Source organism: Cololabis saira, chromosome 22 (genome assembly GCF_033807715.1).
Source record: "Cololabis saira isolate AMF1-May2022 chromosome 22, fColSai1.1, whole genome shotgun sequence".
NCBI classification, from domain to species: Eukaryota; Metazoa; Chordata; class Actinopteri; order Beloniformes; family Belonidae; genus Cololabis; species Cololabis saira.
The window spans coordinates 15,972,926-15,999,930 of record NC_084608.1 but is presented as its reverse complement, the minus strand read 5'-3'; the positions used below and the strand labels follow the sequence as shown (position 1 = coordinate 15,999,930).

General features: G+C 40.9%; 3 protein-coding genes across 6 annotated transcripts in view; 1 reads left to right on the top strand and 2 right to left on the bottom strand.

The window, feature by feature from the left end:
* dok6 (docking protein 6) overlaps positions 1–4,841 on the top strand; it is a 66,437-nt gene extending 61,596 nt beyond the window's left edge. The window contains exons 8-9 of one of the 2 annotated variants that reach the window (XR_009770816.1): positions 931–1,280; positions 1,400–4,841. Coding sequence is in view for 1 of the 2 variants with exons in the window: in XM_061713730.1 (XP_061569714.1) it covers positions 931–1,082 (152 nt within the window). In the remaining variant the exon portion in view is untranslated. Of the gene's footprint in view, positions 1–930 lie in introns of both variants that reach the window. The other variant, XM_061713730.1, reaches the window with a different exon arrangement.
* Positions 4,842–5,027: 186 nt separating this feature from the next.
* cd226 (CD226 molecule) lies at positions 5,028–11,254 on the bottom strand. Of its 3 annotated transcripts, XM_061713180.1 has the most exons (7): positions 11,186–11,254; positions 10,858–11,004; positions 9,997–10,320; positions 8,770–9,150; positions 7,717–7,825; positions 6,634–6,688; positions 5,028–6,260 (listed from the first exon to the last, which is right to left on the bottom strand). In XM_061713180.1, exons 2-7 carry the CDS (start codon positions 10,919–10,921, stop codon positions 6,102–6,104), a joined length of 1,092 nt encoding a protein of 363 aa, XP_061569164.1. In that variant the 5' UTR covers positions 10,922–11,004; positions 11,186–11,254; the 3' UTR covers positions 5,028–6,101. The 3 variants fall into 3 exon arrangements, with proteins under 3 accessions (XP_061569164.1, XP_061569166.1, XP_061569165.1); XM_061713182.1 differs by lacking the exon at positions 11,186–11,254 and having other exon boundaries at positions 5,028–5,293; positions 10,858–11,034; XM_061713181.1 differs by lacking the exon at positions 11,186–11,254 and having other exon boundaries at positions 7,717–7,822; positions 10,858–11,034.
* A 154-nt stretch (positions 11,255–11,408) lies between these two features.
* Positions 11,409–27,005, bottom strand: part of rttn (rotatin) — a 35,100-nt gene continuing 19,503 nt past the window's right edge. Inside the window, exons 30-49 of the mRNA XM_061713183.1 lie at positions 25,867–25,977; positions 25,190–25,348; positions 24,811–24,888; positions 24,214–24,406; positions 23,990–24,090; positions 23,327–23,414; positions 22,854–23,055; positions 22,343–22,433; positions 21,945–22,095; positions 21,591–21,728; positions 19,905–20,107; positions 19,278–19,383; positions 18,973–19,070; positions 18,627–18,704; positions 18,075–18,201; positions 15,089–15,279; positions 13,681–13,951; positions 11,982–12,085; positions 11,649–11,718; positions 11,409–11,538 (exon numbers count right to left, since the gene is read on the bottom strand). Of these exons, the coding sequence (XP_061569167.1) occupies positions 11,459–11,538; positions 11,649–11,718; positions 11,982–12,085; positions 13,681–13,951; positions 15,089–15,279; positions 18,075–18,201; positions 18,627–18,704; positions 18,973–19,070; positions 19,278–19,383; positions 19,905–20,107; positions 21,591–21,728; positions 21,945–22,095; positions 22,343–22,433; positions 22,854–23,055; positions 23,327–23,414; positions 23,990–24,090; positions 24,214–24,406; positions 24,811–24,888; positions 25,190–25,348; positions 25,867–25,977 (2,640 nt within the window). The 3' untranslated portion in view covers positions 11,409–11,458. The remainder of the gene's footprint in view (positions 11,539–11,648; positions 11,719–11,981; positions 12,086–13,680; positions 13,952–15,088; positions 15,280–18,074; positions 18,202–18,626; positions 18,705–18,972; positions 19,071–19,277; positions 19,384–19,904; positions 20,108–21,590; positions 21,729–21,944; positions 22,096–22,342; positions 22,434–22,853; positions 23,056–23,326; positions 23,415–23,989; positions 24,091–24,213; positions 24,407–24,810; positions 24,889–25,189; positions 25,349–25,866; positions 25,978–27,005) is intronic.

Here is a 27,005-nt window from a genome sequence, read left to right as displayed (position 1 = left end):
CAGGTTGGAAGGGTCATGTTTTGGTTTAGGTGTGTGATTTTTTTATGAAAAATCTTTACAGCTTAAAATTGTATCTGCTAATAAGCACTTTTGTAACAGCAAAACTCATAAAAAAATATATATTTCTTTGTCAATTTTGCCTGTACGGTTCAGGAAAAAAAACAATAACATTTTAATTTAGAAATCAAATTTCCATTAACCTCTGCAGCTGCATTGATTTAAAACGTATCGATGAGCAGCAACTTCCCCGAGCGTCGTTAGCAGGTCCTGCGCCTGCTCCGGGCTACACTTGATTACAGGGTTCTGTTAGGTTTTGCACCTCCTGAAATATTGATCACTGCCCACTTCCTCCTTGTTTGGTGCGTGATCAGCAGCCTGCCAGCCACTTCATCCTGGAGACACCTCTGTGTGCACATCTCCAAACAGCCTTCCAAATATATTATTAACGGGCTCACAGTTGCACAAGAACAGTCCTCTGCTCACAAGTATTCATTACTCCCCCTCAGTGCATTTAACCAATATGAACCGCAGAGCAAATTGGTCCAATTAATTTAAATTAAAGTGGAGAGAGGGAGAGAGAGAGAGAGAGAGAAGGAGAGAGAGTGAGGGAGAGAGAGAGGGCAGAACAGGGAGATGATGGCAGACAGTCGAAGAAGACGAGGCAGTGAAATTGAGTTGTTTATCTGACATGAGGGACTGCTTTTATATCGCATCTGATCATACTGTCGTCTTTAAGCTAAATGAGGCATGCCGGCTTTACTCTTGTCCCTTTCTTATTAAGATACTACCATAGATAGTAGCTAAGCAACAGTGATCCCATGACTAGTCGCATAAAGAGATCCTGTGTATTGTTTCAGTACAAGGTCCAGTTCTATTGAACTGATCGGTTTATTTTATCTTTTGTTTAAATATTATACTTTCTTCCCACAGAAACCGGGCTGTCAATGACTTTTATCCCCCGAGCGCAGACGTTCTCCAGCTTTCTGTCCGAGCCCGATGAGGAGGCGAGCCCGCAGCAGGAAGAAGCACCGTCGCCCTCAAGTGGCCGTCGCTCCAGTTGCAGCCTCAGAGCGTTTCAATGACAGAGAACCGCTCGGCCAACTGTGGACACTTAACCCGCCGCTGTAGAGAGGATGTAAAAAACAAAACAAAAAATCTGTATAGCCACACGTGTAATATATTACTTCTTGGCGATACCTGCAAACAATAGTGTCAACTGTAGAGCAAGTGGTTCATGAGAAGGATCTAGAGGAACACTGCATCCTTTCTTGTGTGATGAGGTAGTTTCAAAGATTGCACCAAAAATCTTTTTAAGTGTAACTTTTATGTTATTTCCTGTTGTGACATGCATGACCCACCTTCTACCGTTTCTTTTTTTTTTTTTTTTTTTCCAATCTAGCACTTGTCAGGATGTTGAAGGCACTAACACCCGGGATCCACTTTAATGAAATATTGGGGGGGGGTGTTTTGTTCTGAAGTTGATGGGATCACATCAGGCTCGACCTAAGAGGGTGCTGCCTCAGCAACCAGTTCACGTGAGACTTCACCAGTTGTGACACACAACCCTCCAACACCCACCAGCTCGGCTTTCTCTCCAGAATGTGAAATTGATCACTGCCTCGCACCAAAACAGCTTGACGTCCATGGCGGCGGTGAATCAGCTAAACTCCATAATCGGCTACAACCAGCAAAAGGAAACGTCATTGAGAAATGAGCCTCAAGGATAAAGAGGCGGGCCGCCGCGTCAGAGATGATAAAAGTGCAACCGTTTCACAGGCTCTTGCTTTAAGCCGCCAGCTTTTACCTTTTACCACAGCAATTTGATTTTAATCACTTCTCAGCTCTTCAGCGGTGACAAACATACGGCAAATATGTGGGAAGTTACACAAGCAAAAGGTGGCTGGGTGGGGTAAGTCGTGCAGAGCAAAAGCAATCATCATCTTTCATCGGGGAAATTAGACATGCAGGCAATCAACAACCTAAAAAGGTGTTTATTTGTTGTCTTGCTTAACTTAAGACTGCTATAGAGATCTGTCATATCACTGGAGATGATCTGTGAATATATACACGTCAGTGTTCCAACACCACCAAGCAACACCCACCCACAAACACCCTGAATCACAAACACCTCGTTGGAGTCTGACGGATAAGTTGGCTGGCCCGACATAAGCTATTAGCCGATTTATCAATAACTATAATTGCTGGTAAATGAAAATTAAGAAAAGTGAAAGATGAGATGGGTTAAAACAACAACAACCATCTTTCAATGATGTTTTGATTGCTAATGTTGCGTAGATTGTCCACCAGAGGACACTCTGCAGCTACCTGTTGGTGATGTGTGAAATGCCACAAACTTTCATAAAAAACTGAGCTTTAATAATATTTAGTTGTTCAAAGTGATACTTGTTGTGAAGATAAAAAAAAGTTTATATTTAAACTGCACTGTCGTACCTTAGTGATTCTTAAATAGCACTTATCACATATTTTAAGGAAATGTGTTTATGTTGCACTTCTGGAAGAAAAACCAATATATCGGCTGACATGTCAAGATATCAGAGTTTTAAATTTGGTCTTAAAAATGCTATTTCTGCTGTAGTCACGTGTAACTGGCACAAACATCAGGTGAAGTCAGGCAGACGGGACACTTTCAGAGGAGGGATGGCAGGGTACATGAAGGGAAGTTATTTCACTAATAAGGAGGATTACTTCTCCCTCAGTGATTATAAAATACGGATGTATTCTCAGTTCAGAAGTAAAGCAGATGGCTTTTTCAGTCTTATGGCAAAACGATTGTTAGATTGTATTACAGTCCATCATAAAAGTCCCCTCCTTTTATTACCTCAGTGGTGCATTTGTTTTTTTAATGCAGCATAATGGTCACATTTAGGGTCATGGCAACCACACACTAGAAGACATTTCAAAAGACTAAAAACTTGGCACCTTATAGGAAGACACCTGTCTTCATGACTTTCTTCTGACTGGAAATTTGTCCGCAACCTTGAAACCGCTTGTAAAATCACTGCGTGCAAGCTCAGCTTAAAATAGTCCCAAAGGCGTGGTATTTTGGGGAAGGTCAGCTCCTGTCAACGCCAACCCTCACCTTTGGCAAAGTATTGGCGGTCAGAAGCTAAAACAGGCGGCTTTCAAAGTAAACCACAAACCAACGGGTGATGTCACATCGGTCACGGTCACATTTTATACAAGTCCATGATCTCCCCTCATTGATCTCTGTGGCAGAGGTCAACGAGCAGCAGGCGTCGTTGTCGCGGTAACCAGGTCTGCTGCTGCGCCTGTTTTCCATCTGATAGCATCAATGTGTGCAAAGGGAACGAGACTTTCAAAATAAGTTCAAAATACAATCAGTGAATCATTTCTATTGCGTTACTAAAATGTAACCCTCCCGATGACTGCGGTGGCGTGTTCTTCACATCGTCCTCCCCAAGTACGAAGTGCCTTCTGCAGAGCGCGACGTCCAACCACAGCAGCAGATTCTGTCAGCAGGAAAAGTCTCTTAGCTTCAAAAAGGAAAAGTTTTTTTTTTGAAGTATTGTCGGCCCACACCTGAAATACACCTGCTGCCATTTGTTGCATCATCTTTGAAATAGGTACGGTCAAGGTGGTTCTTTCTATCATAAGTCCGTCTGTTAAAGAAAATGTCATTTTATAGGATTCCCAATTACAGTATAGGTGTAAATGACAAGCATAACGGCGGTGTTAAACTTAAGGTAGCAAAGCAGTCTTTTTTTTTTTTCTTTTCTCTCTCTCTTTCAATGTCTCGTCCTGGTTTTATATCTAGAAATCCAGTAAAGAGGCCGACGCGATTCCCTCGCAGCTGGAAAAGTACAAGCACATTTGCTTTAAAGCGCAGTTTGCAGCACTCAGTTTGTATTTGTTATTTAGAGAAATCTTTTCCGATAAAGGACTGGAGGTGTTGCTGGGATGGTGATAAAACGTTTTAATCATCAGTAATTAAAAAAAAAAAAAATTACAAAATTGGATTGAAAATCAATTAAATAAATAGATTTGGAAGATTTGGAACAAGAAATAATGAATTGTTGAATTATACAATTTTAAAAAACCCTGTTCTTGAAAAAAATTTAAGCCTCAATTTACAAATTCATTCAGGATCTTTGCTGCATTCAAGGACCGGATTTGCATCGTTTTGCCTGCTTTTCTCAGCTCAGCGCCCAAAGTGTCACAGAAAAGGTGAAACACAGACCAAATCCAGGAGGTAAACGATTTAGAAAATATCTAGAGAGGTTCTGAAATGTAAATGTATAATTTTATTACATTGTGTTAGTTATTATAAATTAATTGAATATAAATATACAGTTTGCAATCCAGTTTTGTGATCCATTTCTGATGATCAGAAAGCTTTATTCCCACCGACACCTCTGGTCCTCCGTATTAACGAGTCCCAAAGTTCCCGTCATCAGAGAGTCGCTGGCGCGAGATCAGAACCTGACGCGTCCGGGACAGTATTTATCTCAGAAGGACCGTTGTCGACACATCTGGCCTCGTTTATGCCCTTGTTGTCTCCAGTCTTAGTCCATATGTGGTTCAATATACGTGTATTAGTCCCACTGCACCCGGGGGCGTAGTTACAGATACGACCAGAGAAATCTTTGTTGATTGTGCTCATTTACTGTTTTTGTTGTTTACTGTGGTCATGCACTGGTTTGTAGAGGTGTCATGAAGATTTCTGTTCTCGTTACATGATTGTACCCACGATGTTCTGTGTTTTATCAGTTTTTACGTTAATAGCACTTTGAATACGAGTGTAGGACTACAGTTTTCACTGAATGTACATATGTAATGTTTTTGATGATGAAAAAAAATAAATTGAATGTACTATGATGTATCTTTTTCTTTTTCCTTTAAGTAATTACTGTCTACTAAATTGCATCAGTTTTTAAATAATTTGTGAAACTACTGAAAACAATGGTGAGGAATGTGATCATCTTCTCATCTTCGGTGATGGTTTCCATTCAGTTTCGTCTTCACACACTTTGAACCACAGGAAGGCTTTCACACTTTTATTTTTGCCACACAGAGTCATTGACAGTCATACACATCAGTTCCAGTATTACCCTTCACACGCACAGAAACAGGAGTTTCATCACAGTCACATGTACAGCTTCTAAAGTATCCCTCAAAAAACAGCAAGAAAAAGGAATCCAGGCCAAAAAACATTTGTGAATCCAAACTATAATGTCCCTTTACGTTCCACATTTGTCGTTTCCTAGCAGATTAGCTCGCATATCCATTACTGCCTCTGCCACTGCCTCCATTTCTATGGAGATAAATGAGTTTGATTACACCAACAGCACAACCTACAACTGTACTACACAGTCACAAACCTTAAACACTGATTTACAAAAGTTTGTTTGTGTAAAAATAAATAAATACAGGTTTGGAAACCATCTGACAGTTCATCATAGAAATAACTTGTTTTCACATTTTATAAGCAGATGAATAAAAGGATAAAGTATGAGGAGCTGTGAAGTGCGGCCCAGAATTTGCTAATTAGAGTTTAGCTTTCATGCTTAAAGCGCGCTGTAACGAGAATGCAGCCGTCTTAGACAGAGAGCCCGTTGGGGGAAGGCAGCGGTCTCCAGTGATGGTACGATGCTGAGTGACTGCTTTTCTCTTCCGTTAGATGATTAGACACTATTGTCAAGCTTTGAATGGGAACCAGGAGGGATGAACGTGAACAGAGGACAATTACACAGGCTTTTGTCAATCGTTTTACTCGGGGGTTAGAGGAGTGAAAAGGGATGATTATATAGGCTTTTGTTTTGCTCTTCTGTGGAATGGTTACTGTCAGATATTGTTTTGCCAAAAACAAATGTTTTCCTGAGCAGTAAATACACTCAACATTTAATTAATGAGAGTTGACGCCGCTCCCAAACAACCCTGTCAGCTTTCTGACTCCGAGACGAGCACCGGCTTGTTAGTTCGTCTCAAGCCGCTGTCTGGCTATCCGTCAGCGCCGTCATAATCTGTGCTTGTAAGTGTTTGCTTATATCGCTCTGGTACTTACTGATGTGCTGCGTGAGAAAAGCTGAGCACATTCTGAGCTGAAGGGGATAAAAAGCGGATTATCGTGGTTTCTGTACGTGTGGTCTTTTATTGTGAGGCTGACTGGTGGCTCGGGGTGATTGCCCCGTCGGCAGGTTGGCATAGATCCGGCAGTCTCTCATCTGCCTGGATGTCTTTGGGGTTCTTCTACACCAATGAATGTTCTCATAGATGTTTGGCTGTGAGGATGTTTTACACATTGTTAGTCTCTAATTGGTTAGAAAAAGCACACGACAGGTGATGAAGCATTGGAAAAGTGTTGATGTTCACCAGTTAAAAAATGTAATTGACATCTATATATCTAAAAATATAAATTACATAAATATTCCCTGTGATATCCAGTATTTATAGGAACATATCAACATCTTGCCAAACAGCCTGGTTCGTTATTGTGATGGTCCAAATGATTGGATGTGCTGGGTGAAGCGAGATTGAATGTTAAGTGTTAATGGCATTTTTATTAAGTGCATATCTGATGAGAAGGTAAGGGAGGGCCTTGAAAGTGTCAAGAGTAAAAACGAGAGTAGATAAAATAAAAAAGCCGACGCCTACCTGTCTCTGGGACGGGTGCAGTCGGACCCGGTACTCCTCTCTCCTGTTCTTCTTTCTGCAGTGATCACACAGCAACATTTCTAATTGGCTCCGGGGACGAGCGCTTTCCCTGGAGAACTTTCACCAGGGAACTCGTACAGATTTGTGTTCCTCATAAGCTTAAATGTCTAGACCAGGGGTCGGCAACCCAAAATGTTGAAAGAGCCATATTGGACCAAAAACACAAAAAACAAATATGAAAAGTCTTGTATCAGCCTTAAAATGAAGACAAATGGTGAAAGGAGAAATGTCGAAAAAAAAAAGTCAAAATGTGGAGAAAAAAGTCAAAATGGTGAGATTAATGTTGAAGTACAATCTCGAGAAAAAAGTCGAAATGTCGAGAAAAAAGTCGAAATGTTGAGAAAAAAGCCAAAATGTCGAGATTAAAAAGGAAAGGAAAAAGGAAGAAAAAAAGGAAAGAAAGAAGAAAAAAGAAAAAAAAACAAGAAAAGAAAGAAAAAAAGAGAATATAAAGACAAAGAAAGAGAAAAAAGGAAGAAAAAAAGAAGAAAAAAGGAAAAAAAGAAGAAAAAAGCTAAAAAAAACAAGAAAAGAAAGAAAAAAAAGGAAAAAAAGAGAAAAGAAAGAGGAAAAAAAGGAAGAAAAAAAAGAAGCAAAAAAGAAGAAAAAGGGGAAAAAAAGGTGAAACATTTTTGAAAAAGCTCCAGGAACCACTAGGGCGGCGCTAAAGAGCCGCATGCGGCTCTAGAGCCGCGGGTTGCCGACCCCTGGTCTAGACAGTTATATGTTTCGCTAAAAGTTAAGATTCAAGGATGGATAATTTGGTTTATTTGTTGTCACGTTAGCAGGGTATCAGATTTCTGAATGACGTCACATGAGTTCATATTTGAAACATCACTAAACTACGGAAAGCTCCCCCGTCTCTTTCCCTCTGGTGCTCCCCATCGTGAACTCTCCTCCCCCACTCCATGTATTAATGAGCTCAAACTCTCCTCCCACAGCCACTAGATGGCAGGGAGAGTTAGACATCATCCCCAATCCCCTACCCTAGATTTAAATCTGATGAACACACGAGCATCTTACCTGTGCCTCAGTGCTAGTATGACGATGGCGATAAGCAGAATGAGTCCAGCAGCTCCAGCACCGATGTAGATATACATCATGTATAACGACAGGCTGATTCCACCTGCTTCTAAATGACAACAATAAACCAATCATTTCATTATCTATACTAAATAGATACAGATGAGTTACTGAGGCTTCGCTTCCGCAGGCAGAGCTTAAAGGGGACCTATTATGAAAAACACGGTTTCTCTTGCTTTAACATATGTAAAGTGGTCTCCCCTCAGCCTGCCAACTCAGAGAAGGAGGAAAGCAACCAAATTCTGCAGTGTCTGTACAGCCACCCGGATGAGCCATCCAGTGTCATGTGGATCTACGAGCCAATAAGATTCTGCTCCCGTTGTTACGTAACGAAAATGCGATTTACATAAGTTGGCCTCCGACGTGTGAAACCACGCCCACAACTAACTCCGCCGGCCGGAGCTTCCACCATTTTTCCGTAGCGGTGTATCACGTCATTCAGGCAGCCAATCAGCACAGTGCCTCATTATCATAGCCCCACCCACTCAGAATCCCTCATAGATAATGAGGTTAGAGAATGGGAAGATAAAGACATGGCTCAGAGGCTGAATTTCTAATTTATTTAGCAAAAACAATCAAAAGCTTGTTTTTAAGACGTTCAAGGCCTGTTTAAAATAGGTATTAGATGCCATAATAGGTCCCCTTTAAAGTTCTCGGAAAGTTTGAAAGCAGCATTTTCTAGTATTTGAATTTGTGTGCTTTGTTTCATAAATGATCTGTTACACTGTGTCATGGCTGTGTAGTCTGTTAAGAGTAAACATTTTCACTTATATTCAAGGTTATCTAAAGATGAAACTGCTCACTGTTCATGGATGGAACAGGAAACTGTGGTTTTAACACATTTGAGCCCTTCTGCAGCCTTGCGTGTATTTCACAACTTTCCCACAATAGTATTCTCCGTGACTCAGGTTTGTGCGCGTACATTATTTTAGTAGGCGAAATAATTAATCTGGTTATGTAGTAGAAAGTCTGGGATGAGGGTTTCTTTTGTACCTGGAGGAGCGACAGTGAGCTGCACCGTGGTGGTCTGCACGCCCACGTCTGTGTTAAACGTACAGCGATAGAAACCGCTGTCTTCCTCTCCAACGTTGGTCAGATGCAGACTAACATCCAAGCTGTCGGCGCAGTTCACCCTGCCCCTGTCGCTGTAGTCCTCGCCCACCAGGCCTCCCTCCACCTTCTTGCACACTCCGATGATGACCCAGGGCAGGCCGAGGAGCATCCTCTCCAGAATGACCTGGTAGATGGTGGCGTTGTGCTGGTGGTTGCACCTGATGGTCAGGTTGTTGCTCTGCTCCGCCACCAGCTCTGTGTCCACCACCGTCGCCTCTGGGGACGGGAGCTCCGTGCTGTTTTCTTCTTTTGGTGGCTCATCTGGAATCACAGAAGGAAGACACATCGAATAAAGAAAACTAAAACAGGTCAATGGAGAGTTTCATTTCTAATATCAGATCTTTTTTTTTTTTTAACACTATATTTATTGACATTTTTCCAATTATTACAACAATACAGTTATATCTGTTCATAAAATGTACAATAAACTAGAAAAAACAATAAAAAAAAACATTACACACAAAATTCAACAAACAAAACAGAATCCTCCCTACATTATCATTCAACAGAATCATCCAGTACAGGTCCCAATGGATTACTCCTCATAAAACGCATGAACTGTCCTCAGATTTCCCAGAAGTCATCAGATTTCTCTTTCATGGCATATGTCAGTTTCTCTAATGCAAGACAATTTGAGAGTTCTTTGTACCATTGCTTGATGTCTGGTTTGTCTGGGTTCTTCCAAAACAATGCTATTGTATGTTTCGCCTGGAGAAGAGAGTAAGTTATCATACTCTTCTTTTTACTGTTTATTTTGAAGTTATTAGGAAATATACCTAAGATACACAATTGCGGACAAATAGGAATATCTTCTGAGATAGAATCTGGGATAAGATACCAAGTACTTATTTCCAAAACTTTGCGATCTCTGGGCATTGCCATAAGCAGTGACATAATGTACCCCTCTCCACATTGGTGCGGTATATAAGGATCAAAACGATTAAGTAGAGAGGGAGTAATATACGTTAGCATAAGCCATTTGTATTGTAATAAAGTATCTGGTATTAATGGTCTGTGTTTGGGCTTTGTAGCAAGCCCTCTCCCAAACTTCAGCACTTATTTCTATCCAATATCAGATTTACTTTATCAATTCAGCTTGGCTTTTACCTAAATCCTCCACCTGAACGTTCTTGGTCCAGGGCCCCTCGGGGAAGGTCTGGACGGAGCAGTGGTAGACCCCGATGTCCTGGTGAGTGACGTTCTTCACAGAAATACTTCCATCCATGGGCGTGGTCCTCAGGAATTCCACCCTGTCCCTGTAGTGGTAGGAGAAAGCGGTCCCGTACTCCGGGTGGAACACGGCCACGTGGCTCTTGTTTGCCCCTTTGGTCCAGGACACCATGCTGAAGTTGCCGGTCCAGGGACATAAGCAGTCCAGCACCATCCCCTCCTCCAGCGGGACCGTCGCAACCTCCCTCTGCTGGACAGCAACTGCAGAGAAAGCTTTATCTTTTAATAAATAAAATCTGACACAGTTTAACAACAAAAAGTTATAAAAAATACACTGCTCCAGACGGTGATTAAATATAAACCAATAAACACGCAGCACCATGATTTGTTAAACTGATTACATTCTGCCTTCATCTGAAACATAAATATGTAAGAACATCTTTATTAAATGTGACAAAGAAAGGCTTTTTTTCCCCCAGTCTTTTTCTTGATTACTCACTTCTTCACTCTTGTAAGCAACAAACAAAACTTTTCAACAGTTTATCCCATCAAATAGTTAAAAATGAACAGATAAATAAGGGATTTTGAGCCTTTATGAGAGTTAAAGACTCAAATTATTCATTAAACTACCCCATAATAAGATCCTGGAACAAGCGTGAACATCACTTTCCACGTTTTTAAACTGAAACTACTGCCAAATGACACAAAGCCAAATATGAAGAAAAAAATACAAACCACAAAGTATATTTTAAAATATATCTGTTAATATAAAAAGATAAAATCACAGCTCCTCCTTACCTTTGAGAAAAGGGAGAAAAATTAGTACCACCAAGTACCAGAAGTCCTTTTGTACAGCTTCCATCTTGCCCACCGAGGGAGAATGAAAGCTGCATTGATGAGACGAGTGGAGAGGCACCCGAGCTGCACTTCCTGCTAGCTCTCTGGCTGCAGACAAACACTTGAGATGCTGGGAAACTCCTGGGAACAAAGTACTGCAACATCGCTTTTGTAAAGACGCTTTCTACAGACAAACTGAGCATTGGGTACTTTTATTTATTTATTTTTTTACATTTCCATACAAAATTTACAACAGGTTAAGGACAATTTAAATCAAAGATAAACTTACTGTGGGAGACAGTTTGTGTTTCGTGTAAAGTCGAGGTTTTCAGCAGATTAAAATGCTTTGTAATAGTTTGGATGTGGTTTCCACTTTAAAGAGCCACAATATCGTCTCGAACAACACTCTCTCACCTCCGCCACAACTGTGCAACAGTGCAAATGTAATCGCCGCGACTGAAATGAGACCACACACGAAAAGACACTTGAAATCATTTTAATATGCAAACTAAATCAGATTTGAGACATAAAAAACATGATCCAAAAATATATAAAACAACATTCAGCTTTTTAGCAGCTGGGAGAGGTTTTCTAAACACTTGAGCAGGTGGCTAGTCATGGGTTCCTGCTTGTTCTCTGCATCTACAGTAAAAGTGACAGGAAAAAAAAGAAAACAGTTAATGGACTGTCTAAAACCTTGGTTCCAAATTTAATGTCAAGATATATAATATTCTTTCAAAATTGCTAAATACCTTTCTTTGAGAGGTTGTGTGCCTCCTCAATTTTCAACTGAACAGAGGGACTCTTGAGTGAAGTCTTGGCCTTTAAGGGAAAGGGGAATATATTCTTTAATTTGTTATATCCAGGAAACAAAAACATTGTTAATGTTACTGTAGAAAGACGTTTTAAACTAGATTTATATGCTCATCTTACATGGACAGGACCTAACAGGCAGTCTGAAGGGACCTCTCTATTTCATCTGACTTACTACATCCCCGGTGAACCCAAATGCCAGCCAATAAAGCCACGATGGCCTAAATAAAGTTTTACTGCTGGAGTGTAAAAGTGTGTTGCGGAGTCTGTACCCTCTGATTGTTGCAGAGCAACGCCCACAGTCCAGATGCTCCGATGCAGCGGCTTTCCACCTCTGTACTTTCCAGACAGGAAAGTAAAACTTTCACTGCTTTGTCTGGAAGAAAAACACAAGTAATTAGGACATTTCAGTTATAATAAAAGTACTGATTTGCAGTCATATAGGCTATTCTTTTGTATTTTAAAAAGGTTCTAGCTGTATTTCTTAAAACAGATACGTGTGACCATGTTATCATGATCCATGATATCATGGGTAACCCATGACAACATATCCTGTCACCGTTTTTGCTCTTTATTCTTATTTTGTTTGAAATGTGATGCAACACAACCATCATCCTGCTCATTTCCTGTCAACTGATCAATTGAAATCATACTGTATAAAAGGGTCTGGCAAACGAAATATACTTTTCCACAGGAAGCAAAAACACAAAAGACAAAAAGAAAGCTGCCATTTCTACGCACTCAGCCCCCCAAATGCCCATCTGCAGCGGTGCGTTTTCAGTCTCAGCAACTTCCTCTGGTTGCTTCATCTGAATGTTTCACATTCTTTCATGTGCACACACCTGCAGCACAACTGGTCCTTTCGTTCTGGTTTACCTTGTGTAAACTTTAACAGAGGCTGAATGCTGCACTTTATTTCACGTCTCCATTTTTCTGCATCATACATGTAAAAACAGATTATTTCCTGCTGTGGAACTGAAAGAGCCGCATCAATGATGAAAAACTGTGTACATATTTCAAACTCCATCCTAGGGCTGGGCGATATGGACCAAAAGTCATATCTCGATATTTTCTAGCTGAATGGCGATACTCGATATATATCTCGATATTTTTTGTGTGCCATAATTGGAGTTTCCCCCAAAGCATTATAGCATAGCATCTCTGTTAGCTTCATTTTTTCTGAGGCAAACCCTTAAAAAAACAGTCAGTTTTAATACAAAACCTTGTGCCAAATGTCACACAGGTTCCTTTATTAACAGAGGTCTGCACAATATCAACATGTATAAAACAAATGAAATAAAAATAAACTGCCTGCATATATAGAATAAAAATGCTTCTTGAATAAAATAAAACAAATATCCCTTTCCTGCATAACAATTAAAATACACTGTACAATTAATACAATGTAGACAGTAACAGGCAGACTTTTCAACTGAGGTTGATAGTTGTGCAAATAACAAAACATTTGTGCAAATCTGAAATAAAACATTCAAGTCAATTTGTCACAAAATAAGCTATATCAAAATTTAAAAAAAAATATCGTTTATATCGATTTAAATTATTATTATTATTTTTTTTAAATCGATATAAACGATATTGTCTCGTGCCATATCGCGTTTGAAAATATATCGATATATATTAAAATCTTGATATATCGCCCAGCCCTACTCCACCCACTGATTGTTGTTTAGCGGTGTAACAGTGAAAGTGTGGACCAGCACACCAGTGGGTCATGTGGGCAAACCAGAGTGAGCCACACAGTGATTGTAAACAAAAACATGAGAAATGCTGCAGATTTAAACACTGAGATCTGGTGAGGTCCAAATTCTTACATATTACACCCACCCTTTTGTTTTAAACCTGTGTACTTTATGTAAAGTTCTCCAAGATGACTTTCATTGTGGAAAGAAACATTATGAAAATAAACAGAATTGAGTTAAATTACATTTAATCCCCACATCCCGTCCATACCGTTGGTGATGACGTGTGACTTGCTGGCAGAGCAGAAGCAGAGGTTGTGAAGAGCGAGCAGCGCGTGTCGCCGATGCGGCGCCAGGTCTGCCAGCAGCTCCAGGGCTCCGGCCACCTTAAGGATACTCTGCTGGCCGTCTTCTGTGGATGAGACGCTGAGTAGCAGCCGCAGCCACAGAGCCAGGGGGCTCCCAGCAGCGCTGACTGATGTGGCCTTTACTCCAGCACCCCTGGGTCCCGGCACCGACAGGAAAGCTTGAAGGAAATTATTCTGAGCATCACAGGAAATGAATCAGATCAAAAAAAAGATGACAGAACTGGCATCCTCAGTTTGGGGAATGTTTTCCCCGTCAGAACTGCATGAGCTATTTAACAAGTTTCACTAAGGGTATTTTCTATCACTTTTCACAGTCATGTCATGAAAGAAATTTAAATCACACTAAAACTAAAGTTCCTTCACTCTGAATATTTCATAACTCATACCACATGTGCCAAAGTCCAGTGGGGCAAATCTAACCTACTATCTGAACAGTTTTATTGTTTGTTTTTCATCGTATGTACAGTGTCCTTCAGTGCTAGAAACTATTATTATTATTATCATCATATTTGGTCCACGAAGAAGGAAAAAGAAAAGAATATACTTATAAGAATAGTATTTGAGGCATAAATCAACCAAGACATCAGGATTCGGTTACGTGTCCCATGATGCTATCTGACCCACTGCATGTTAGCATCTCAGTTCAAGTCATTTATTACAATAGTTTTATAGTCAAGCGATGGATTTAGAACAAAAATGTCCAAGAAATGAAAAACACATGAGGAGGGAAGACAGTTTAAAGAGACTTGGAAAGCCAGAGCGTGTTTCAGTTTATCACAGACAAGCGAGTAGGTTTTCTTTGGTAGGAATCAGTGGGAGCGCCCCAATAATACAGTTTTATGATGGAGCTTCAACACCAAACAAGGAGCTCGGTGTGGCAAGATTAGCCACCAAGAAAAACGACAAAAAGGCCAAGAATTTAATGAAGCAGACTGTATTGTCAGCAGTGAAAGCAGTTTTATTGTGGGCCAAATCTCAAATCTCGGAGTGTCTTTAGGACGGTACATTTTTTCAAATCAGTAAATGATGAACATATATGAGCAGTTCTGACCAAACCAGAAACAGGCGTTAACCTCAGTTTGTCAAGAAATGCCATCGCAGACCGAGTCTAGGGAGGAGTGGGAAATGTGACAACACAGCTGGCGGAGAAACCAAAGAATAACCGGCTCTGTGACGGTAAATCATAATGATAGTCTGGATCAGGATGACCTCGACACCAAAGACTTAACTCATACACCCACCCTCTCATCTTTCTCGGGGATTTGATCATCCTTTTCATTCAGTATATTGTTGTAAATAATGCTACTGTACCTTTTGCAGGACGCATCTGCAGTCCCGTGACACAGCCAGGTTTGTCAAGAGAGAGAACGCGAGACTCTGGACGGGGCTGTTGTCCGAGGCCAGCGAGCTCAGCTTCATGACGCACTGCATCAGAGAGCTGCTGGAGGAGCCCTTAGATCCCGACACCACACCGGGGATAGTCCCACACACAGAACTGCACGCTGGAAACAAAACAAAACAAAACAAAAAAAAAAAAGACAGTAAGTTGCATTAACAAAGAGAGAAAAGAAAAATAAACATATACACACACAGGAAATACAAGTTCATAGACATGACAGCGTGTAAATGGATGCTGGGTGGTTGGAAGCACATCTCTTTAGATGAGAGCTCAACCTTTTCTATAAACTGAATTTGCTTACAAGGATATGTTAAAGAGGCCGTATTAAAATGTGACCCCGTTGGTTGAGGCAGGAAAAATATGAGTGTGAAGCTGATTGGGGTGGAGGGTTTAGAACTGTACACAGCAGTGATGTTATCACCACCATTACTATTTTAAGGGCAGTGTAAGCAGAGCTAATAACTGAGCAGTTCCTATGTTTGAAGGAAGGTTACAGTTCGTTTCACTAACAAATGTGCAAACATAACAATGCATGTGGCTTGCCATCAAGAACTGGCTTTGATCTGGTGATGCAGTAAAGGTCCTTAGAAATCTCTGGTAGCTGCAGCAGGCCCCGTATTGTCCTCATGACTACTCTTAGCCTCTTAAAGGATCAAGTTAAGTCCAACACAAAGATGAAGGAGTACTTGGAATGGCTTGCTTTTTTTCTGTTTATCTTGAAGCTGCCCGGCTCGTCAGCTTGCAGCACCAAGAGCAGCAAAAATAAATCCTGGGACCATCGGGTTGCACGCTTGTCTGCCACTATCCCAAAAACATCTCTGCCCGGCTACATGTAGGCTTTTTTGTGTGAGTGTAGAGACTGTCTGGTTGAGCTCTTGCATATAACGTGTATATGTATTTGAGAAAAAGGTTTAATACTAAACAACTGCAATATACAAGCTAACAGAAATAAAAACTTGCTCATGACAAGAATGCTCGCGTTGAATGCGAACGCTTTAAAAGATCAAAGACAGGTTTCATTTTCTCATTTCCTTTCACCATGAAAGCCTTCTTGATGAAGACAGCCATGTTCTTGTGAGAGGATTCTCATCCTCATAAGCCTGAAGCTGTAGCTGCACTTTATTCTGCAGGGAAATAAAGAACGTAAACACTGCTAGGTACTGCAGGTTCTGGCACCACATGCACCCCAGTATAGCAGGAATGACTCATTTTTGCAGCAGGCGATGAGATATTAAATAGAGACGTTAACAAGTCCAAGACAGGCTGACAACGAATGTCATAGTTCTCTTCAGAGTATGACGGCTTTCAGGTCACACCGATCCTCAATCGCTACCCTGCAGCAACAGGTTGATCAATACCTTCCAAGAAATCCTCCCAAAGCTGACAAGGCAGGGCTACTTTAAATCAATCGCTCTGATGTGAGCAAAAGCATATTATAGAAACATGCAACATGTAGGAAAGCTCGTCCCTACTTAGTGTAGAGGAAAATATGTCTTTGTCTTTTTTTCTCGGCATCTGTGGGATCCAGGTTTGGAGCTGCTACAAAAATATCTGAGGGAGATGTGAGTGGCACAGATGAAAACAACAATTCCACGTGAACTAGCAGCACTAACAATGTTCTGGATGAAGGTGGGAGACTGGAGATGAAAGAGTCAGTAGAAATGTTGGATTCTCCGGAGACTGAATGTTAGCCTAAGGCTGGATGGTGTAATACTAAGCCTGGCTGTATACAGACTGAACACAACCTGCTGTTCGGTTAACCTTTAGGGATTGAATGTGCCTGACTTGACTGATTGCTGGTGCTTCACAGCTTGAGCTTATGTGAACATGTGAACTTAGATCATAGCGTATACAAGTATCCACTGAGGAGCAGGTGCCAATCAAGCGGGGATGCTGTTACAGGCAGGCACATACAAACACACAAACTCAGAAATATCCAAGTGTTTTATGTAAAACCTCCCTTTCTCTATAGATAATAAACACACATTCATGCACGCAAACACACCATGATCCATTAATCAAAGTCAATTTCCCCTTCAGTTTCCTCCCACTTGAATCTTGTCCTCCCTCCGAGAAAAATGTTTCCCTTAGAGTCCCACTCCAGCTGTTATTAATGCCCTAAGAACACCTGTGTTCAAAATTTAGTGTTTTTCTTTTCTAAAACTCTTCTGCAAATAGAAGAGCCTCTCGCATCCTTTAAATAGCTCGGGCATGACTGAGCTTTTCACCTCAAGCACCACGTTCTCATTTCACGGTTCCCTGCATCACGTGCAAATAAAGTGACCCCGCCACTTTATTTACCCCCGAACCTGCAACTAGTCCATGTTGGCTCCTCTGCAACTTTACTGGAACATACAAGCTGTGTGACCTTGCCATTCTGAGGCTCAGTGTGCTGAACTGATGGCTGATTTCATTCATGGGATGTCTTGGAACATATAAAATACACCTTATGGACATTTTAACAAGGTTCAAACTGTGATTTGTAAGGGAATGGGACTTAAATAGGTCTGTTGATGGACTGACATTCGCAGATTTTTACATTTTTAATGGTAGAATATGAACATTTGAGAGAACATTTTCTCTACATGATCTCCCGCCCCTCTGGTGTTAAACCGCTCGCCATACATGCAGTAAGACAGCCTTCCTAGCATGATGGGTCCTGACACTGTGCCCATTGTGACTGGCAGGCAACCAGGCACTGGGCTTCTGCAGCGAGACACAATCTTGTTCAGTGGTCACTGGAGAGGACAATGGCGCTCTTATTGCAAAGTGCGTATGACTCAGTCAGATTGCTAACCGCAGTCAGAGGAGATGGGCAGGCACGGGCCAGGCACAATGCCTGCACAAACACACACACAGACGCATGCAGACTGACAAAAGAGGCACAATTATGAAGACCTGTTGTGCAGTTGGCTGTATAGACGCACAGAGCCTCGAGCACCGCTTCCATGGTGGGGTCGTCCGATAAGAGCCAAGGCCAAAGAGCATTGATTGCCGATGTTAGACGAGCATCCGTGGCAACCACCTACACAGAAACACCGATTATACACTTGCACAATAAAACAAAGGTCCAAAGACAGATGTGTATGCAATTAAAGATACATAATTTTATAAGGTTCAAGACAACATTATCAAAAAAGGCTGTAGTGAACAAAAAAAGAAAATGACTCAGTATCCTTTGACATGTGCAGGCCAAAGAGACTAATGATGGATTACATACTACAAGCCTTTTTTGTCCAAAGTCCTGAAAAGGCTCACATAGAAAATGAAAGGCAGATAATATGCTGGAGGAGGGTGCCACATGGGGTTTCAGAAGCTAAACTTGCTGAAATGTTAGCAAAGCCATGCACATTTAGGTGGATCTCATTTGGAAGCCTAGCACCAGCACTCTGAGGCTCCATTAAAAACCAATTAGCAGTGGGGAATTAAAAGGCAGGCGCAGAGGCTCACTTTGCATTCATCGTTGCAGTAAAGAGTACTCCGCAGGATCTCCACAGTCAGCTTGACTTCTTTTAAATAGCCTGCTTCCTGATAATATGAAAAAACAAAACAAAGCCATATGTTTAATTGCTCCGGATTAAAACACAACCCTCTGCTGCACTCATTAGAGACTTGACTAAAGAACTAACACAAAACTTTCTGCTGAACAGTGCAATTCATATTCATAGTATTTATCTAAAAGCTCTTTCATGTTGGAATCCCCCCCCCCCTCTCCATTCTATTAACAGACAAAAAAGAAATCCCCAGCCAGCACAGATGTGCTGAGGTCAGACGCGTCCAGCCCGTCTCTGCTCACCTTCTTGCGGTGAGATGCCTTGCCGGCTCGGACCGACTCCAGCTGGAGTTGAGAGTGAGTCTGCTTCAGCTGCTCCACACAGCTGTCAATTAAACCAGCTGAAACACAAAGACAGTTACAAATCCAAAACTGAGTTTAAATTAAAAAAAGAAAAATAACAAAGGAAAAAAACTGTGATTTTGGTTAGGTTAAACATGATCTACTTGGATAAACCTACTGCTTTCGGTTTTTCAAAATGTAGGTCAACAAACAAAAGCCGCTCCACAGCTGTCAGCTGAGGTGGCGCTTTAGGTTTGGAGGTTTACCTTTGGCTGCGTAGTTCTGAGCCGTGGGACTGCATGCCAGCAAAGCCATCAGAGCTCTTGCGGTCAGTTTCTTTAAAGGGTCCTGAAGGGACCTCCTCTCAAAGCTCTGACATCAAAAGTCAAAGGGAGACACATTTATTCTTACACGTCATGAAACTTGAACATATAATTTCATTTTGTCACTACAGCCATTTATCCATTATACGATACAGTGTGTGTTTTCTCTTTGGCGTTCATCATTGTGGGTGGCGTCTCATGACTGATATGACGCCACAGTCAAGGCTCCAAGCTCGCTGGACAAACACTAACTAAACTGTGGCCAAAAAATGGATGAACGATAGCAGAGAATATACACAAAACTACCAGCAGCAACTTTTCTCAGGACCCAGTTTCTGAGACTGTTTTTGCCTCTTTATTCCTCCAGCGCCTCCATTGTTCTAGTGTTTCTGCCACATCAAAGGGTTGTGTCAGAAGTTGGTGGCAGCATTGCTATGACGCTTGGTGAAATGTGTCGAGGTGGGACGACTTTAGCGAAAAGCAAAGTGCCGTCTACCCGTACCGAGCTGCATCGCACTGTACGACGTACTGGAAAAATGCCTGTCATGTATCTGCAACACGCCCTCTAACCTGCAGCAAGAGTTCACACAGCTGACTCGCCGAGGGACCGTTTAGGATGTCCGACAGGCCCGTGCTGTGTTTAGAGTTTGAGCTTATGAGCTCCTCGCTGCGACACTTTGTTTCCTCTGTGAAAATTGCAGAGAGAAACTGCAGAGTTGCTGTGTGGAGAGAGGAGTCTGCAAATGTCTCATCCAAACACTCTGATAACGTTCCTGCAGACACACAGAGAAAGTAAAACAAGAACAGGTATTTAAATGAACAACACAAGAAACACATGTTAAATTACAGTGACATAACATGAAATATCCATCATACAAACCCCATGACAGATATTAATCTATGACTGAAGCAGTTATTGCGAGTGGAATTTGTGTGCATATGCTCGAATACCATGAATTTTAAACATCTTCCAAACAAAAGTATATGCACAAACTCTCAGCATTCATATTCCAGTAGACTCAAGACTTTCTAGCTGCTTCATTAATCAGAGCAGGATATGAGTGGGAGGAGTAGAGGTAGTTTAATTTCTCTGTCCTTGCATCTGCTTAAAAAGAAGAAGTTTATACGAACCCTTGAGAAGTTTATAAGAACGGTAATGATGCAGGAAGAGAGTGATTCTCACATTTACTTTGACTTTTATTTGTTTGCACACAGTATGGCCTAAGATATTACTTTTTTTCATCATTTAGCATTAAACATTTTATTTATTGATATGCATCCGTTTCTGGATTTTGTGCAAAAAAATATTTGAAGATAAAAAAAGCCAAGACGGTGAAGGCTTTAACAAAAAAAAAAAAAAAAAGTGATCAGGCACTGACAATACCACACAGTGCAATGTTCCAGCTATCACTTTCTCTGCTTCCTCCTGCAAACATGTCTTACAGTGTGCAGCAACAGAAGGTTGTCATCACATTTTTTGGTTTCAAAATTCTCCACACATTCTCTGTGGGGAGCAGGAAAATGAAAAAGGCACAGACTTGCATCGACCCACAGGACTCGTTGCTGATAATAGTCTTTTTCACCTCTGTCTGGAGAACATGGCACCAATATTCTTTCCATAATGGGGCTCTTTAGTGTGTCTTTGTGCTGCAATCTCTGTCTGAAAGTGGTTTTTCTTTTAAAAAAAACATTGCTTTTAAACATTTCCATTAATTTCCTCGTGCATTCTTCTGCCTATCTTTGCTCCTCAAGAGCCTTAAATGGTATCTGATTTAGTACCAAATCATTATTACAATCAATGATGGAAGTCAACTCTGAAATAAAACCATTATTTTCTTCCTATGTACCTTCATACAAACTGCCCCCAGACAGAGTTCGTTTTTTAATGTGTTGCAGTCTAAAATCAAAATGAAATGAAGATCTAAAAAAATAAGCAATAAATAATTAACACGTCAAAGAAAATTGAATAATCCTTTTTGTTTCCATATCATATCATCCAAGGCAATTACTACGTTATAATGTAGTCTTGTGTCATTAAGTAGGATTCTGACTTTAAATCACCAAAAATTTAAAATTTAATATAAATACATAAATAAAATCACATACCATAATTTAACTAAAAAGACAGTATCATATTATTGTGAATTCAGAAATATTGGCGCATAGGTCCTAATTATACATCTAATTCTGGATTCTAAAGAGAGTAATTACTTTTGCCACTTTTACTCTCTCTCACAGAGGAGAGTATCTGTGTACCTGCAAATATCCGCCAGCGTTTCCCCAGCGCAGCAATGACAGATGGGTGTTCTGCTAAGCTGTCCCTCTTCACCAGAGTAGCCAGGAGCATAAACACGTCCGTCCAACACACACAAACCACATTCCGGGTACCTGCATCTGAAGAGGGAAAGAGTGAGTCACACATTTTATGACACCAGACAGCCACAGCGCCACATGCAGATAGAACTGCAGGGTGAGAGAAGTAGATGCAAATATGAGATTAGCATATGGGTTTTCTGAAGCAGATCATTACTATTTACACACACTACAGTCCATCTAAAAGATGGACTTTATTTCCTAAGACTGCCACCTTCTTCAACACATGACTCTGACCTATTCCTTTAGGATCCAGCATGAGTAGAGCCACCAGAGTTGACACCAGCTGCTTCAGGAAGTCCATCTGGCCAATCAGTTCCCTGCTCACCACAATGCATGACTGGAGCAGTTTGGAAAAACTGGACAAGAACTGAACTCCAGTGACAAGCTACAAAAAACACACACCAACAGATTTAACAACAATGCAAAAAAAAACAAAACACCAAACAATTGAACAATTATTATTAAGAAAAAAGTTGAAACAGTTCAATGATAAGAAACTGTATGCAACTAACATTATCACACACAACCCACATTGAAATCTGGTCAGATGATGCAGAACTGCACTGAAACTGACACCGTGCTCCAACCCACATATTTTACTGTGTGTCATGATTATAAAAAAGTTAGTGCACCTGACTCTTGACGTCTTCTCTCTCTCCAGGAAGGATGTTTGGCGTCTTCAGCTCAGTCAGACATTTCTCAATGGGCTGAATATCTACTAGGCTGAGAAAAATAAACAAGACGAGATGAGTGTGTGTTTGCAGAACGCCTGATGGATGGGATTAGAGCTGAAATAAACTACTGAATACCATCTGCAGATTTTTTTTTATAATCTTTTATCATAACAAGTAATAAAAACAAATATAGTGTCAAGGTGCAAAGTGTTGGTTTTGCCTTTTTTTTTCTCCATTTTACCTTAACACAATCTCCCCGAGACTAAAACCTGCTTAACATTTTCAATAACAAAATTACGCTCTTTCTCTCTTTTGCTGTGCCTTTAAAGAATGTGATTGCCCAGTCAAATAACAACTAAATCAATTCACCCCCTGAGCAAATGTAACACCTTTCATCAGCTTTCAGTAGCAGACATTAGGGCGGGGAGGGGATGAGTTGTTCCCATGGACCCAGCATGTCACATCTTACCTGGCCAGGACCTGGAGGAGCTGGTTGTGTCGGATGGCAATGAGGGTGTAATCTGGCAGGATGGCCAGCAGGTTGGTTAGCAGCCCGCAGTGGGCTGTAAGAAGGTCAGGAGTTACCATGACAACGGATTCCACAGCTGATGGCTCGGCCTGTTGGGAGTCCTGAGAGCTAACCGAGTTGCTTGTGTCTGTATCACTCTGGCCTGTGAGACACATCAACAGACAGCTAACAGACATATCCCTGATGGATAGCATCTTTGTCTGTCTCTGGAAATACACTGGCCACACAATCGAAAGCATTTAAGCAGGTTTAATACCTGGGAACAGTGTGGTTTTCATTTATAATAATTGCTGATCACACTGGGGTTCACAGTTTCCAAAGAAAATAATGTGACAGACTGTGGAAGAAAAAGCTAAACAAAAACAACAATTTCATACAACAGTTCCTCAATACTACATTTCTGTGTGTTGCACCTTGAGCCACCAGTCTGCTGGCAGGAGTGTTCTCTGCGATGCTCAGTGGGGACGGAGCCTCGGGGGTGTGTGGCCTTGAACCTCCTATCTGTAATGGACAGCAAAGATGTCTTAGAAAAAAGAAATCTGGCGTTTATAAACTTCAAATCCATTTCCCCAGATTTCTGGTATATATTATAACAGAAAAAGCCACACTCTTCAGCAAAAACACGGAGATCAACACCTGTAATTTTGATGTCATGAAATATGAACAATGACAATAAAAGAATCTTGAATTACTTAGGTTCAGACAAACAAGAACTAGGTTTTGTTCATGAAACGGCCCCTTTCTCCAATCTTATAGGTGGTGAATTCTTGCAGAAAGACAGCAGTTTAAATGCGAGTTAAGAAGGAAGGAAGCTAAGGAGAATAAAACATGAAATGTTACAGGACTAGAACTTAACGAAGCACAGCATTCCTGATAACAGAACCAGACAACTAAAAAAAGACAAGTGCTATAAGGACAGTAGGAAGATAACCGGACAAGGCACAAAATTACAATTCAGCCTCACAAAACACAGAAGAAAAAGAAAAAGGATCTAAAATGCCAGAATTGTCTATTAATGCATCTTTTTATGTACCGGTAGTAGACTTCCTGTTAAAAAGTAAAAGAGCCCTGCTGACCGTGGTGCTTGAGGTAGAGAGGGAGCTTGAAGGTCGGTTAGAGTCAATGGTGGGTGGTGGTGGTGGCTCGTATCTCCAAAACATCAGAGAACTCTCTGAATCTAAAGAAGTGTACACAAGATGAAAGGAAAAGCAGAGGGTAGAAACATATGGATATTATTACAGCTAAAATCAGTTTAGCTCTCCATAATCCACCGAGACTGTAGTTACGAGTCACAGCTTACCCCCTGAAGTACTTTCGTGCAAACTGTGTCCACTTGTAGTACGAGGATGGAGGTGGAAGGTGTACCTGCCACGGTAACAAATGGAGGCAGAAAAGGCCACATTTTGGAAATATTGACAGTGGTAGAGCAGGGCCTGTAGGGCTGGGAGACCCACTAAAGACACACCGGTGACCTCATCGTGGACACAAGGGTGCTGTATGGATAAAACAGAGAGAAATGTAAAACAAAAAAAAAAGTCACAGTTTTAAGCACAAACTAGATATTTTAAGGGTGATTGGTAAGTAATAACAGTGTTATAGCTTTATTTATTTTTTTACAACTGTCATTTCTAAGTTGTGTCTTAGTATTTTGTTTGTGCAGCTACTCATTTGTTAGTTCACTTCTTCAGCTGAGAATCCTAATTTAGGAAGCTTTTAGTGCTGTGAGAGAGAAACTTCAATTTGAATGTTGGAGCACAATGCTTACACCACAGACACAATCCAGCAACACCCCTCCTCTGAACTCCCCTTCCAAATCCAAAAAAGGGGCGAAAAATTAAAAAAAATAAAAGTTCATGGTCTGTAAAGGCTTTTTAAACAGCCTGGCACTTCTGCTGACCTGCCAGTGGGAGTCCTTAGCCTCCTCCGCGTTGGCAGGCATGGGCATCACCAGCAAGTTCTGCAAGATAAATGCAGCCTGGACACACAAACCAAAAAAAGACACACACAGCGAGTTAAGCTGAATTGGGTCAGCAACAGTGCCATCTGCCTGTATTTACCCAGTAGTACATAACAGCCCGGCCTCAGTCTCTGATCACTTAGTAGAGAAAGAGTGGAACTTGTCCCACTGTTAAATTATCATCAAAGTCAATTTATAAACCAAATAAACAGTCCTATGTTTAATCCAGTGTATCTAACATTCTCAATACAAGTAAGGGAGATTTATGGGTTGTAACGTGCCGATATAAAAAGGTGAGATCCAATTTTTGGCACAATACCTCTCTGCGGACCACGCTGGTCTCCTGCTGATCCAGGAGGATGTTGAGCAACGTGCCCCACAGACCTCCGCTGATGTTCTGACAGCTGGCACAAAGCGCCTGGCACCCGCTGGGGATTGAGGTCAGAGCTGCACCTAAACCCAAACTGGCAAACCTCACCTGACAGGAAAGGGTTGATGAACATTGGAATGGATGTTTAAAAAAAAACCAAAAGGAGATAAATTGACAGAAGAAAATAGAGGCTTGCAGGCTTGGACATGTGCATGCACCCACAGATTGATAACCGGTGGATGTCAGACTGGCTGCTGCAGATATTATGGGATACATTTCTAAAGACATGTCGAATGCAAATTTAGCACAAAGTGGTTAAATATAAGAATAAAAAACCCTTTGAGTTGCTACGAGCAAAGACAGTCTCTTGTTAAGATAATCTCAGGCAATCACTCGGCTTTGGAGATTTTAGTATACCTGGCTGACATGTGCGTCTTTTTAAAGATGTTCTGAATTTCAAGAAGGTCAAACACCTACATTTTTATTTTATGATGTAAAAAAAGACTGTAAAAAATCTCAGTATTTGTTACTGTATTTCTGCGTACTGTATGTTTACTCTGCATGTGAAAGCAGATTTATGAATTTGCATAGCCCGAGGGAAGTTGGAGGCTGGTGAATATTTTTACCTCTTGATCTCGGTCCACCCACAGTGGGATGAGCCAGGCCAAACCCAGCTGAGAGGCATTAGCATCCTCAGTAGTTCCCTCATTTCCCAAAGACCACTGGGAAATCAAGTCCTGGAGCAGAAAAAAATGTGAACCATACTTAAAAGAAAGACTTAAATATTTGGTTTAGCTGTTTAGTATTCAGTCCAGTGTTAATCAGCCCTACAAACAACCCATGTAAACATTATGTTCCTCCAAATCAAAACAAGTTAGGGTTGACATGACAAAAAAAAAAAAAAAAAAAGGTGCTTTGACTTATTTTTTAAGAATGCAAGGCCCAAAACACTTGCTGTTTATTTTCCCCTTTAAATTTGATTTAATCATGTTTATAACATTTTTTAATTCACGTCAATTTTATTTTATTTCTGACCTGGAACACAAAAAAAAGAAAAAAAGGTGGTACTAGTGCTGTTAAGGTGCGGAAAGAATAAATAATCTATTTCAAATAGGTGACATGAATTGTTGATTGTCATAGGGATTTGGTACGGAAATATTCATTAAAGATCGAGTCTGAAGAGCAAATGTAGACAGAGTATCTCCAAATAGTCAGCAAATGCATGATAATGTAATTAAAATGTTTAAAAACAATTACTCTAAAAGAAAAAAATGAAGGAATTTGCAAATCTCTCCTCCTACAGTACATAATATCACTAAACAACTGAAGAAATCTCGAGGAATTTCACTGAATAAAGGGCAAAGCTCCAAGTTTACGCTGGACACCTCCGATCCCTGATCCCTCAGATGACACCGTTTCTAAAACTGTCATTCATCAAAGCAAATATATCCATGAGGGGAAAAGATAACTAACGGGAAACATTACATTAACAAATGTCACTTAAAAGTTTAGTGTGCAAAAAAGCTATCCTTGCCAGCTCTGGGTTTGGAGGCACCGGGGACGGACCAGCACGCAGTGGAAAAGTCTGTTTTGGTCAGTTTACAAATCTTTTATGTAAAAATGGCACCGTGCTTTCTGGACCGAAGACAAAATAGATACTTTCTCCTTGAACAAGATTGTGATTGCAGAATTAATACATAAATGCACACAGAGGTTTTAGAGCAACATATGCTGCAATCAAAACAACAACTTTGCAGGCTAATCC